The sequence below is a fragment of the Dipodomys ordii genome, unplaced genomic scaffold, assembly GCF_000151885.1.
Source record: "Dipodomys ordii isolate 6190 unplaced genomic scaffold, Dord_2.0 Scaffold2, whole genome shotgun sequence".
Taxonomy (NCBI): Eukaryota; Metazoa; Chordata; class Mammalia; order Rodentia; family Heteromyidae; genus Dipodomys; species Dipodomys ordii.
Genome location: NW_012267218.1, coordinates 23038432 through 23052595, shown reverse-complemented (window position 1 = coordinate 23052595; position 14164 = coordinate 23038432). Strand labels below are relative to the sequence as shown.

The 14164-nt window shown below is 40.0% G+C and overlaps 1 protein-coding gene across 2 annotated transcripts in view; it reads left to right on the top strand.

The window, feature by feature from the left end:
• Positions 1 to 13798, top strand: part of Fcf1 (FCF1 rRNA-processing protein) — a 24316-nt gene extending 10518 nt beyond the window's left edge. Inside the window, exons 3-7 of one of the 2 annotated variants that reach the window (XM_013014249.1) lie at positions 245 to 316; positions 3390 to 3538; positions 8076 to 8148; positions 10929 to 11016; positions 13673 to 13798. In XM_013014249.1, the coding sequence (XP_012869703.1) occupies positions 245 to 316; positions 3390 to 3538; positions 8076 to 8148; positions 10929 to 11016; positions 13673 to 13771 (481 nt within the window). In that variant the 3' untranslated portion in view covers positions 13772 to 13798. The remainder of the gene's footprint in view (positions 1 to 244; positions 317 to 3389; positions 3539 to 8075; positions 8149 to 10928; positions 11017 to 13672) is intronic. The other variant, XM_013014258.1, reaches the window with a different exon arrangement.
• Positions 13799 to 14164: the final 366 nt, after the last annotated feature.

Genomic DNA, 14164 nt, shown 5'->3' with positions numbered 1-14164 from the left:
AAAGGGAGAATATAGTCCAAGAAGATATTTTGCATTTATGGAAATAGAACATTGAAACTTGTTGAAAATATTTCAGAAGGGAAGAAAGAGGGAAGGGAGTAATTAGAGATTGGAATATATTGTAAACATGTAGAAATATAACTATAAATATCCCCCACCATACACCAATAATGTAAACTAATTTAAAAAATACTATAAATACTTTGATTTCTTCTTCCCTGAATTTAATTTACTTTTTTTTCAGTAAAGAAAAGGATAGGTTAAAGCCTAAAAAGAAAGAAAAGAAGGATCCCACTGCACTGAAGGAAAGAGAAGTGTGAGTAAACAAAACGTTTAAGTTTTCCATTAAAACTAGAAAAGACATGCCTAAAGTAAAGCCATGAACCTTTTAGGAATCCAGGCTTTCCCTGAGCTGACATGCTCAGGTGTTTGTTAGTAATTATACAGGTGAAATTTTGTTATTAACCAACACAATATAATGCTAATGCTTTTAAAGGTTTTACATTTTCTGGAGCAGTAAACTTTCTCTTAAAACTCTGGGGATATGGTGGGTGCCAGCGCCTTACACCTGTAATCCTAAGGATTCAGAAGCCTGAGATCTGAGGATTGCAGTTTGAAACCAGCTCAGGCAGGAAAGTCCATTAGACTCTTACCTCCAATTAATCACTACTTAAGCTGTTACTCAAGTGATAGAGTTCTAGCCTTAAGCACAAAAGCTCAGGGACAATGCCTAGGCCCTGAGTTCAAGCCCCATGACTGGTATAGACAACAAAAACAAAAACCCTCTGCAGATATAATCTGGTTATTTTATTGTTTGTCCAGAATCTTTTAATTGAAATGAATACCAGAAAATTTAAACATGGTTTTTGTTTTTTTTGTTTTTCTGGGGGAGATCAAGGTGGGGACAGACAAAAGGAAAAAGGAAGAGTGCAAGAAAACAGTTAAATATTCAATATACATCTGTGAAAATAGACCCAGTAATTTGAGAAGATGAGGGGGGGGATGAGGAGAATGATGGAAAGGGTGATAATGGTCAGATATATTGTACTCATAATCTGACATGTTGAATTGAAACTCTTTTGTACAACTACTTAAAGGTAATTTCAAGACTAAGAAAGACAGCTGGGTGTTGGTGGCTCATGCTTATAATCCTACATATTCAGGAAGCTGAGGTTTAAGCATTGCTGTTCAAAGCCAGCTCTGGCAGGAAAGTCCCATGGGACTTTATCTCTACTATAAACTACTCAGAAAAAAGCTGCAAGTTGTACTCTGGCTCAAGTAGTAGAACTCTAGCCTTGAACAAAAGAAGATAAAAGACTAAGGCCCTGAGTTCAAGTCCCAGGACTGGCACACACACAAACAGTTGGGATGGAAAAGAAATATTTTTTTAATTGCTGCTGCTTATCATCCCAACTTTTTAAAAAAGGCATACTGTATCACCCACCAGAAAAGTAAGAATATATTTTTCAGAATGGAGGTCATTTTAAAATAACTATTTATTTATTTGTTCATTTGTTTATTAGCTAGTATTGGAGGTTAAACTCAGGGTCTCACCAAAACAGGTGAGCCCTCACTGAGCCTCGCCTCTAAATCAGTTTTTATTCTGTTTATTTTGAAATTGGAATATCCTAGACTTACTGTCCAGGCTGACTTCAAACCATGATCCTCTAGATCCCAACCTCCTGAGATTACATGTGTGAGCCACCAGGAACCAACAAGGACATTCTTTTAAAATCAATATATTTAGCAATTATGTCACTAGTAGTTAAACCCTTCATACCAACAACAACAAAAATCATACTTAAACCTGCCACATTTTCCTTATTCTTATTATGGCCCGCATTGCTAGTGGCTATATTATCACAGGTGGATGCTGGCCGATGAACTAGAATTTGCAGATCATTAACTTTTAAATGAGAAACAGGTTTTGTTGTAGGATTGTGTAACACATAATCCTATCCTTGGGTAAACTCTTCTCCAAATCACATTTTTACAGGAATTTAGGATCCTATGAAAATGACAAACTTAGTATTATTCTACTCAAAGAACTATATTCTTAGCTGGGTGCCAGTGGCTCATGTTTATAATCCTAGCTACTCAGAAGGCTGAGATCTGAGGATCTCAGATCAGAGCCAGCCGAGGCAAAAAAGTCCATGAGACTCTTATCTCCAATTAACCACTAGAAAACCAGAAGTGGCACCGTGGATCAACGTGGTAGAGCACTATCCTTGAGCCCAAGAGCTCGGACGAAGCCCAGGCCCTGAGTTCAAGTCCCATGACTGGCACAAAAAAAAAATATTCTTCTTTGTATCAATGGCTAACCTCCGCATAGAGGGAAAACTAAGTTGGATCATTGCATTTTATTATTTTAATATATATATTTTATTGTAAAGATACTATATAGAGGGGTTACAGTTACATGAGTAAGGTAATGAGTACATTTCATATCGAGTATCGTTACACCTTTCTTTGTTTTTCCCCTACTATCTCTTTCCTCCTCACCTCCCCAACTCCTCCCCTCCCCCCAAAGTTATAAAGTTCGTTTTCATTGTACATCTCATTGTTACAATGGGTCAACCTGTATCCTTATTTTTACATTTTGTTATTTCCCTTCCCCTCCCCAAATTAGAAAAATGTACATACAAGATGGAGGGCACCAGAGGGTCATTGCATTTTAAGAGTTGTGACAAGCGGGGCTGGGAAGGTGGCTCAGTGGTAGAGCGCTTGCCTTGCATGTATGAGGCCCTGGGTTCCATTCCTCAGCACCACATAAGCAAAAAGAAAAAAGCCGGAAGTGGTGTTGTGGCTCAAGTGGTAGAGTGCTAGCCTTGAGCTGAAGAGCTGAGGGACAGTGCCCTGGCCCAGAGTTCAGGCCCCATGACCGGACCCAAAAAAAATAAAATAAAATAAAAATAAAAGTTGTGACAAGCATGCTAATGATATGAGATTAGATATGCTGTTGTTTTTTTCTTTACCTTTTTTAAGATTTATTCCCAATGAACACGGGGAAAGGTATTTCAGGTTTTTTGTTTGTTTGTTTGTTTTTTGTAATTGAACTCAGGGCCTGAATGCCAGCTCTCAGCTTTTTTTTGCTCATGGCTAATGCTCTACCACTTGAGCCACAACTCCACTTAACAACCTTTGGGTGGTTAGCTGGAGATAAAAGTCTTGTGGACTTTACTTCCCTGACTGGCTTTGAACTGGAATCCTCAGACCTCAGCCTTGTGAGGAATTAGGATTATATGCAAGAATCATCTGTGCCTGGCTGAAAAGGTGTTTTGTGTATAGTAAATTATCTGGAGGAGAGATTCCTTTTTTTCATTTTGTTTTAATTGATACCAAAGTGTCAATTTAATCCTAATTTTGTTCTTATTTTCTTTTTTCTTCAGCCCCCAACATCCTTCCTGCTTATTTTTCCAATATAATACACAACTGGGCCCACCTTACCACATCCTGGTTGATACCAACTTTATCAACTTTTCCATTAAAGCCAAACTGGACTTAGTACAGTCAATGATGGACTGTCTATATGCCAAGTGTGAGTATCATCCTTTTATGATTCTGACATCTGTAAGGAATAATCCTATTTATCCAAATATATGAAAGAAAAAATAAACAAGTCCATGTGAGGTTCTTTTTTTTTTTTTTTTGGTCAGTCATGGGGCTTGAACTCTGGTTCTGGACACTGTCCCTGAGCTCTTCAGCTCAAGGCTAGTACTCTACTACTTGAGCCACAGCACCACTTCCAGTTTTCTGAGTAGTTTATTGGAGATAAGAGTTTCAAGGACTTTCCTGCCTAGGCTGGCTTTGACCCATGAGCCTAGGATCTCAGCCTCCTGAGTAGCTAGGATTACAGGTGTGAGCCACCGGAGCCCAGCTCCATGTGAGCTTCTTAATAAATGAATTGCTAGCCTTTTAATTGGAACTGTCATAACTCTGGTAACTTTCAATTACTTGATATATAATGCAGACTTGACTAGGAGTTAATTAAATTCTCACAATTCAGTAAACAGTCCTTTGACTACCGTTATAGATATGAATTTTTGACACAAAAAGGGGGACTTTTCTTATTAGAATTCAGGAATTACAATTTCTGATGCTGGGTGCCAGTGGTTCATGCCTGTAAATCTAGGTACTTAGAAGTCTGAGGATCATCACAGTTCAAAGCCAGCTTGGGCAGGAAAGTTTATGAGATTTTTATTTCCAGTTAACCAACAAATAACCTAAAGTGGAGCTGTGGCCTAAGTGGTAGCTTGCTAGCCTTGAGTGAAAAAACCAAGGGACAGCACCCAGGCCCTGAGTTCAAGCCCCAGCATCAGCACACCAAAAAAATGTGTGTGAAAATCTGTATTCTTTTCAGTATGTCTGTATATATATTCTATTGTATTAAGGAGAATACATTGTCCATTTTATTCCAGTATGCAAAAGCTAAATAGGACATTTTGCCATTTTTCAATCACATATCTAGAAGTTTGAAAATGGTCAATTTCTAAGTTTATTCAGATGGTGTTTATTTGTGCCAATGAATAAATGAAGGTCTGAAGTAGTTTACACATCAGTATGTAATTTACCAGTAACAGTTTTCAATTTAACAAATTTTGTTTATATTTATTTTTTAACCCATTTAAAGTTATAAGTGAAAGTTAGACTTACATAACATTAATAACAAATGAATTAATTGTGAACCTTGATTCCCAGTCTTTGCTTTCAAAGTTGTTAAGATTATAGGTTTACACAACTGAACCTGCCCAGTGTTCTTTCTTTTCTACCTAATAAACCAAATAGAATCTAGTTGGCGTCTTCTTCTGCTTAGAGTCCTGTTGACTTAGTTTCCTTGTCAGTAGAAGGACTTTCCAAAGCCAGGCACCAATAGCCTATCTACTCAGGAAGCTGAGATCTGAGGATCATGGTTCAAAGCCAGCCCAGGCAGGAATGTCCCAGTTCTGCGACTCATCTCCAATTAACCACCAGAAAATCAGAAGTGGCGCTGTGGCTGAAGTGGTAGAGCGCTCACCTTTAGCTGAAGAGCTGAGGGACAGTGCCCAGGCTGAATGTTCAAGCCCTGCAACCAACCAAAAAAAAAAAAAAGACTCTCCAGTTAACCAACAGAAAAGCTGGACTAGAGGTGTGGCTGAAGTGGCTCAAGAGCACCATCTGTGTGCAAAAAAAAAAAAAAAAAAGAGTAAGAGCTCAAGGCCCTGAGTTCAAGTCTTGATAACAATGTGCGCGTGCATTCATGTGCACGTGTGCACACACACACACACACATAAAGTGTTACTAATTTTTAAATTTTATTATAAATACAGAAAGGTTCCTATAATGCTTTTCCTTAGAAAAGGGCATTTCAAAAAGTTCATATTTAATCTATGTGAATTAGAGGTTATTTTTATTTATTAATAAAATTAGCTGGATGCTGCTGGCTCACACCTGTAATCCTAGCTACTCAGCAGGCAGAGATCTGAGGATCATAATTTAAAGCCAGCCCTGGCAGAAAAGTTCCCAAGAGACTCTTCTCTAAGCACCAGAAAGCAGGAAGTGGAGTTGTGGCTATAGTGGTAGAGCGCTAGCCTTGAGCAAGAAGAGTTCAGGGACAGTGCCCAGAACCTGAGTTCAAGCCCCATGACCACCAACAACAAAAAGCATTGTTTTTCTTTTTTTAGAAAGCAACTTATTCGGGGCTGGGAAGGTGGCTCAGTGGTAGAGTGCTTGCCTTGCATCCCTGAGGCCCTGGGTTCGATTCCTCAGCACCACATAAGCAAAATGAAAAAAAGCCAGAAGTGGCGCTGTGGCTCAAGTGGTAGAACGCTAGCCTTGAGCTGAAGAGCTGAGGGACAGTGCCCAGGCCCAGAGTTCAAGCCCCACAACCGGACCCAAAAAAAAAAAAAAAGAAAGAAAACAACTTATTCAGATATTATTTATGTACTTAAAGTGTACAACTTAATGGCTTTTAGCATATTCTCACAGCTTATGAATCAATTCATTACTACAATTTTAGAACATTTTTATTGCTATGAGACCCCAAATCCTTTAGCTACTCAACCCTTTCTAGCCTATACCCAACCCCCAAACTTCCTCCTGAGTGACACAGATCTGCTTCTGCCCCTCTGGTCTAGATCTGGTTATTCTGGACATTTTATAAAATTCATGCTTTGTCTTCATTTATGTATTATGATCTTTCAAGATAATCCCTGTTGTTAGCATATATGAGTATTTTAGTGTGTTAGTGTCAGTACTAGGGCTGAACTCTGGTCCTCACACTTTTCATTGAGCTCTTTTGCTTAATTAAAGTTGGTGTTCTAACCCTTGAGGTACACCTCCACCTCCAGCTTTTTGGTGGTTAATCAGAAATAAGAGTTTATAGACATACATACAGGCTGACTTTGAACCGAGATTCTCAAATCCTAGTTCCTAGCCTTTTTTTTTTTTTTTGTCAGTCGTGAGGCTTGAACTCTAGGCTTGGGTGCTGTCCCTGTGCTCTTCAGATCAAGGCCAGCACTCTTACCACTTTAGCCACAGCGCCACTTCCAGTTTTCTGGTGGTTTATTGGAGATAAGAGTCTCACGGATAGCTGGGCGCTGGTGGCTCATGCCTGTAATCCTAGCTACTCAGAGGCTGAGATCTGAGGATCGCGGTTCAAAGCCAGCCCGGGCAGGAGAGACTGTGAGACTCCACCAGAAAACCGGAAGTGGCGCTGTAGCTCAAGTGGTAGAGCGCTCACCTTGAGCTGAAGAGCTGAGGGACAGTGCCCAGGCCCAGAGTTCAAGCCCCACGACCGACAAAAAAAAAAAAAAAAAAAGAGTATCACAGACTTTCATGCCCAGGCTGGCTTTGAACTATAATCCTCAGATCTCAGCCTCCTGAGTAGCTAGGATTACACTCGTGAGCCACCAGCACCTGGCTATTCAAATCTTATCCTTTAGTAGCTAGGTTTACAGGTAAGCACTACCAGTACCCCAGCCATGTATCAGTATTTTATTTATTTTATTTTTTATTATGCTTATTTTATTTTACTTACTTTTGTTGGTACTGGGCCTTGAACTAAAGGCCTCACACTTACACTTGGCTATTTTGCTCAAGTGGTGTTCTGCCACTTGAGCCACTCCTCTGCTTCTTTGCTTTTTCCCTCCCTCCCTCCCTCCTTCCCTCTCTCTCTCTCTCTCCCTCTCTCTCTCCCTCCCTCTCTCTCTCTCTCTTTCTCTCTCTCTCTTTCTCTCCCTTCCTTCCTTCCTTCTTTCTTTCTTTCTTTCTTTCTTTCTTTCTTTCTTTCTTTCTTTCTTTCTTTCTTTCTGTTTTGTGCCGGTACTGGAACTTGGACTATGCTGTGCCTGAGCTTATCTGCTCAAGGATAGATGCTCTACCATTAAGACATAGCTCCAATTCCAGCTTTTTTTTTTTTTTCTTGGTATCTAACTGGAGATCAAAGTCTCACAGACTTTCCTACCTGGACTGGTTTAGAGCTTCGATTCTCAGATCTTAGCCTCTTGAGTAGCTAGGATTATAGACATGAGCCACCAGTGCCTGGCTCCAACTTCACCATTTTTTATGCAGTTATGTAACTTTCAGGTTTCTCATTATAAAATGAGGATGATGATAATTAAGGCAACAATGCTACCTGGTGGAGTAGGTGAAGTTATTCTTATAAAGTGTCTGGTATATAATATATTATCATAAACTACTGTAAGCTTTATACAGTAAAAAAAAATTATCCCTTTAACGAATGTGTAAAGAATTTTACCTGCTTTATTTTTATTCTATTGTAGCTTTCTGTTGGACAATTTGAAAATTCATGCTTTCTTCTGGCTCTCATTTAAAATTTTCCATCTAGAACTTATAAAAATAATGACTGGATGTGACTTAACTTTTGACAGATAGTTGTCGAAGTCTGGATGTGGAGTTAGGACAGTTTCTCAGCTTCTTTGTAAATAGGTTTCTTCTAGTCCTTTCTGTTTATTATAGTGTTATTCTGCTGTCATTCCATAAGTCTACTGGTCTCTTAAAGACCAATAGGAGATTCAGAAGATTTCTTCACAAGTGCTGTTACTAATTTTTTGTGCTTTTTTTCTTTTTTCTCTCAGGTATCCCCTGCATAACTGACTGTGTAATGGCTGAAATTGAGAAATTGGGGCAGAAGTATCGAGTGGCTCTAAGGTAAGAATAGCTAGTCTAAGTTTATTCTAGGTTGTTATATTGATGATTGTTTTGGTCCTCCTTCATCTTTAGTGTCCAAAGTTTTTTTTTAGCCTACTAGTTTAAAATAAAAATCAAATGAATTTTGTGATTCAAAAAGCTGATATATTAAGTTCAGAAATTTTTACATGAGAGGCTGATTTTGGGAGAATCAATGTTATAAACCAAATTTGCAAAGCTCCATCCCAGCAACAATCAGAAGCCTAAAGTAGATGGATCAGTCAAGGTATTCATGCAAGCAGGAAGTGAGACCCATCTCAAAAATAACCAAGAAAAGACAACTGGAAATGTGCCTCAGTGGAAGAGTAACTTCCTAGTAAGCATGAGGCTCTTAGTCCAAACTCCTGGCCAAACCTGTCTCCTCCCCACCCTTCACAAAGAAAAGGATGAAAATATGCATGGCACGAACCATATATCTGCAGTTTAAAAACATGCAAATTGCTAGGCACTCATGGTTCTCACCTGTAATCCTAGCTACTCAGGAGGCTGAGATCTGAGAATCGTGGTTCAAAGATCCATGAGACTTATCTCCAATTAATGAGTGCCCACCTTGAGCAAAAAAGCTAAGCAAGAGCATGAGATAGAGTTCAAGCCCCCATACTAGTACAGAATAAAACAAATGAAAATATACAAATCAATACTACATTATTTTTAGGTATTTATATAGTAATGTATATACTATATATATGTATTATATAGAGAGATATAGCTAATATGAAATCCTACCTATGTAGAAAAATGTGTGTCAGAATGATAAAACACCTAATTTTTTATAATATTTACTTGTGGAAAAGGAAAAAAGATTAAGCCCAGAGAGGGTACTTTATTTTTTTTATTTTTATTTTTTTTTGGGTCCGGTCGTAGGGCCTGAACTCTGGGCCTGGGTGCTGTCCCTCAGCTCTTCAGCTCAAGGCTAGCACTCTACCACTTGAGCCAAGCACCACTTCCGGCTTTTTTCTTTTTTCTTATGTGGTGCTGAGGAATCGAACCCAGGGCCTCAGGCATACAAGGCAAGCGCTCTACCACTGAGCCACCTTCCCAGCCCCTATGTTTCATTTCTTAATGAAACATTTTCTGAGGGTAGACACAGGTGTTCATCATTCTTTATCCTTTTATATATATATATATATATGAAATACTTTTAACTAAAAGGAGGAAAGGCAAATTTTTAATTAAAAACAAAGGATGAGTAGGAAAAACAGACACCAGCTTTGGCTATGAAGGGGAAAAGAAATACAATGTTAGCTGGACAGGCAAGGAAATAAAAAGTTACTTGTGTTTATTTAGTGGGAGTACAGTTTTTCATCTTCCATTTTACCTCCATGTCCTTTTTCTAAATTCACACAACCCACATGGACCTTATACCCAGTCCCTGTAATAAGGGAGTATTCTGTTGCACTCAGTGTCTCAGTGCTACCCTGTGTTTGTATTTGTTTCAGTCTAACATCATCATTGTGCAATAGAAAGAACATGCATGTGGGAGTAATTTTGGCTTTTCAATTTTATATTAAAATAATACACTTGAATTTTTCATGACAAACAATATTAAAAAAATATAAGTAATAAAAAGTAAAAGTCCTCCATATTTTTACTTTGCCTGTTTATTCCTATCCAGAAATAACAAGTAAAAGTTTTTACTGTTTTTCTGGACAGACTAGCAAATCTAGAGGAAGTATCAGAGAGGGGTTTATTTTTTCTTTTTTTCTTTTTTTTGGGGGTCCAGTCGTGGACCCTGAACTCTGGGCCTGGGCGCTGTCCCTCAGCTCTTCAGCTCAAGGCTAGCGCTCTACCTCTTGAGCCACAGTGCCACTTCCGGCTTTTTTCTTTTTGCTTATGTGGTGCTGCGGAATTGAACCCAGGGCCTCATGCATGCAAGGCAAGCGCTCTACCACTGAGCCACCTTCCCAGCCCCCTATCTCCCTTCTTAATGCCAGCGAAGATCATTTTTGTTGCAGGGATGTACTTTTTGGGATTCTCCAAATACTCCATGAGTGTATCCTCTTCCCAGGTGATGCCTTTGTTCTTGTTGGTATCTGTCTAAGTGAATCCGGCAGCTTGACCTGTCTTCCGACCAAACAGACCATGGAGATTAGGCCCAGTCTTGTGCTTGCCTCCTTTTACAGTGGGGTGGCACTGGGCACACTTGTGAACAGAAATCTTCTTGTCTTTCTCAACATCACCCATTTTAAATTTGTTCATTTGTTGCTATCGCAAGAAGGATAACAGCTCCAAAGCCAGACGTCCTGCTCTCTAGCCCAAGGACATGCCAGCCGGTGCCTTTGTACCACTGTTGGTGCAACCACTACCTTGTTGGGATTTTTTAATAGGATGGGACACCAAAACACATTTATCTTTTACCTTGTTGATGGATGTTTTGATAACCTTCGGTTTTTCAGTACCATAACCTGTGTGGTAATGACCAACCCTAGCCTGTCCTTCCACTACATCTGTGTAAGACAACTTCCCAAAAGGGATGTGGTTGGGTCAAGACTAATTTGCATTTTCATCCTGGCTTTTCCCCACTGTGAAGATTTGAGCAAATTAATGTTGGGACCTGCTTTCTTTTATGGAAAATAGAATTTCAGAGTTTTGTGCTAAGTCATTGGCCCTAAGCATAGCAGCCATCAGTCAGCAAGCTGAAAAATCTCCAGATAATCAGGTTATGTTTGCTTTACAGATTTGTTGAAGGAAGTTATCTATTGTTTGAACATTTTCATTAATACACTGTTATAATCCCACAGAATCGCCAAGGATCCACGATTTGAACGATTACCATGCACACACAAAGGAACCTATGCAGATGACTGCTTAGTTCAAAGAGTAACTCAGGTATCATCTTTATTTTATATTTTTGTGCCAGTCCTGGGGCTTAATCTGAAGGCTTGGACACTGTTCCTGAGCTTTTGGTACTCAGGGCTAGCAGTCTACCACTTGATCCATAGCTCCTTTTCCAGCTTTTTGGTGGTTAGCTAGAGGTAAGAGTCTCATGGACGGTCTTGCTTAGGCTGGCTTCCAAACATGATCCTCAGATGTCAGCCATCTGAATAACTAGGGTTATAGACATGAGCCACAGGCACCTGGCAGTGCCGTCTTTTTTTTTTTTTTTAGTTTTATTTATTTATTTTATTTTCGGTAGGTCATAGGGCCTGGGCACTGTCACTGTCCCTGAGCTCTTCAGCTCAAGGAAAGTGCTCTACCACTTGAGCCACAGTGCCACTTCTAGTTTTCTGGTAGTTTATTGGAGATAAAGAGTCTCCGGACTTTGAACTGTGATCCTCAGATCTCAGCCTCCTGAGTAGCTATGATTACAGGGGTGAGCCACTGGCATGTGGCTGCTTTTTTTTTTCCTAAGGCAAGCTTATCACTTGAAAGGTCATGGTCAGTAAAATATTTAGGAATATAAATGGTAAAATGAAAAGGACTGTATAGCAACCTTTCATAACAAGCATAGACATTTTCATTTACTTGAGAGAATGGAATGAAAACATATACTCCAACTATAATGAAAGGAGAACATGCTTTCAAATCTCAATACCTGCACTGACTTGGTATGTGACTTGGGACAGATTCTTTATCCCCCAAATCTCTGTAAAATGATTTGTGTGGACTAGTGTAGGTATAATAATATGACAGATTGGGGCTGGGAAGGTGGCTCAGTGGTAGAGCGCTTGCCTTGCATGCCTGAGGCCCTCAGCACCATATAAGCAAAAAGAAAAAAGCCAGAAGTGGCGCTGTGGCTCAAGTGGTAGAGCGCTAGCCTTGAGCTGAAGAGCTGAGGGACAACGCCCAGGCCAAGAGTTCAGGGACCACGACTGGAAAAAAAAAAAAAAGACAATAAAATAAGGTGCATTTCCTCCTCACAGGAATGTTGTCCCCTCTCTACAATGTTTTTCAGCCACATCTGAGAATTTCTCAGGGTTCTGTCTCACACATACCATAGGATAAGTATGTTTTGAATTCTTCCATTCTGACCCTTGTCAAACACAAGAGCTGCTATTGATTGCTTTTATAAGGACCTCTCCCAGATTGGAGATTTAACTCAATGTTGAACACTTACCTAGCATGTACCAAGCCTGGAGTTTGATCACTAGTCACTAGTATTGTCTCCCCACCCCTAAAAAAAAAAAAAAAAAAAAGGAAAGACAGAAGGGGAGGCAAGTGGAAGGGAAAAGAGAGTTCACTTCTCCTAGATGATAATCACCATGACATTCATCTGATTACCACTTTGACCTTTAGCCACATATTCCATGGATGGGGCCAGCATTTCCCTTAATTTCCCATAGCACAGTTGCCACATTATAACTTTTTATAAAACTCAATGCTGCCAGGAGCCAGTGGCTCACACTAGTAATCCTAGCTATTCAATAGGCTGAGATCTGAGGATTGTGGTTTGAACCCAGCTGGAAAGGCTGTGAGACTTTTATCTCCAATTAACTACCCAAAACAAAGCCAAAGTAGAGCTGTGACTCAAGTAATAGCCTTAAGCAAAAGAAGCACAGGCCCTAAGCTCAAGCTCCAGGACCAGCAAAAAAAAAAAAAAACCAACTGGGGGCTGGGAAGGTGGCTCAGTGGTAGAGCGCTTGCCTTGCATGCATGAGGCCCTGGGTTCGATTCCTTAGAACCACATGAGCAGAAAAAAAGCCGGAAGTGGCGCTGTGGCTCAAGTGGTAGAGTGCTAGCCTTGAGCTGAAGAGGTGAGGACAGAGCCCAGGCCCCGAGTTTAGACCCTGACTGGACCCCCAAAAAAAAAAACAGCCGGGCGCTGGTGGCTCTCGCCTGTAATCCTAGCTTACCCAGGAGGCTACCACTGAGCCACCTTCCCAGCCCCACTTCCAGATTTTTTTGCTAGATAAGTGTCTTATAGACTTTGCTGCTAGAGTTGGTTTTGAACTGCAATCCTCAGATCTCAGCCTTCTGAGTAGCTAAGGTTAGAGGTATGAGCTACTGGTTCCTACTTCACTTAGTAAGTTTTTATCTTGTCCCTTTCAAAATTCTTAGAATCAACCACATTCAGCCCAAGCAACTTGTTCTTTATTTCACAAATAAGAGCTCATTACCCATAGTAGCTACTCCACAAATTTTGCAGTCTTCCTTATGCTAGTTACTATGAAATGAATAAAATATTCATTCATCAGTACACATTCCTCTGTAGTAGAAGTGTCATTTCCAGAAGTCATTAAAAAAATATACTCAGGGCTAGGAAGGTGGCTCAGTGGTAGAGCGCTTGCCTTGCATGCATGAGGCCCTGGATTTGATTCCTCAGCACCACATAAGCAAAAAGAAAAAAAGCCGGGAGTGGCACTGTGACTCAAGTGGTAGAGTGCTAGCCTTGAGCTGAAATGCTGAGGGACAGCACCCAGGCCCAGAGTTCAGGCCCCACGACTGGATCCCCCCCAAAAAATTTAAAATAGATATATATATATATATATATATATATATATATATATACTCAGAACTAGATGTATTCATTGAATCTCTCTTTCAGCACAAGTGTTACATCGTGGCTACAGTTGACCGTGACCTTAAAAGAAGAATTCGGAAGATCCCTGGAGTTCCTATCATGTACATTTCTAATCATAGGTAAAAAATTATGCGGAGGCATAATTTGGGAAATTGGGAAACTGACTAGAAGTATATAGTTTGTCAATTAAAAGTGAGATCTGTCAAAAATAAAAATGACATAAAATTACAAAGCTATAAAAAGGATTTTAAAGCCAGGTACTGATGGCTCATGCCTGTAATTCTAGCTAAGAGGCTAATATCTGAGGATCGCAGTTCAAAGCCAGCCTGCACTTCATTAAACTACCAAAAAATAGTAACAAGTGGAGTTGTGGCTCACATGGTAAAGTGTTAGCCTTGAGCAAAAGAAGCTCAGGCCAGGCGCTGGTGGCTCACGCCTGTAATCCTAGCTACTCAGGAGGCTGAGATCTGAGGATCGAGGTTCAAAGCCAGCCCAGGCAGGAGAGACCATGAGACT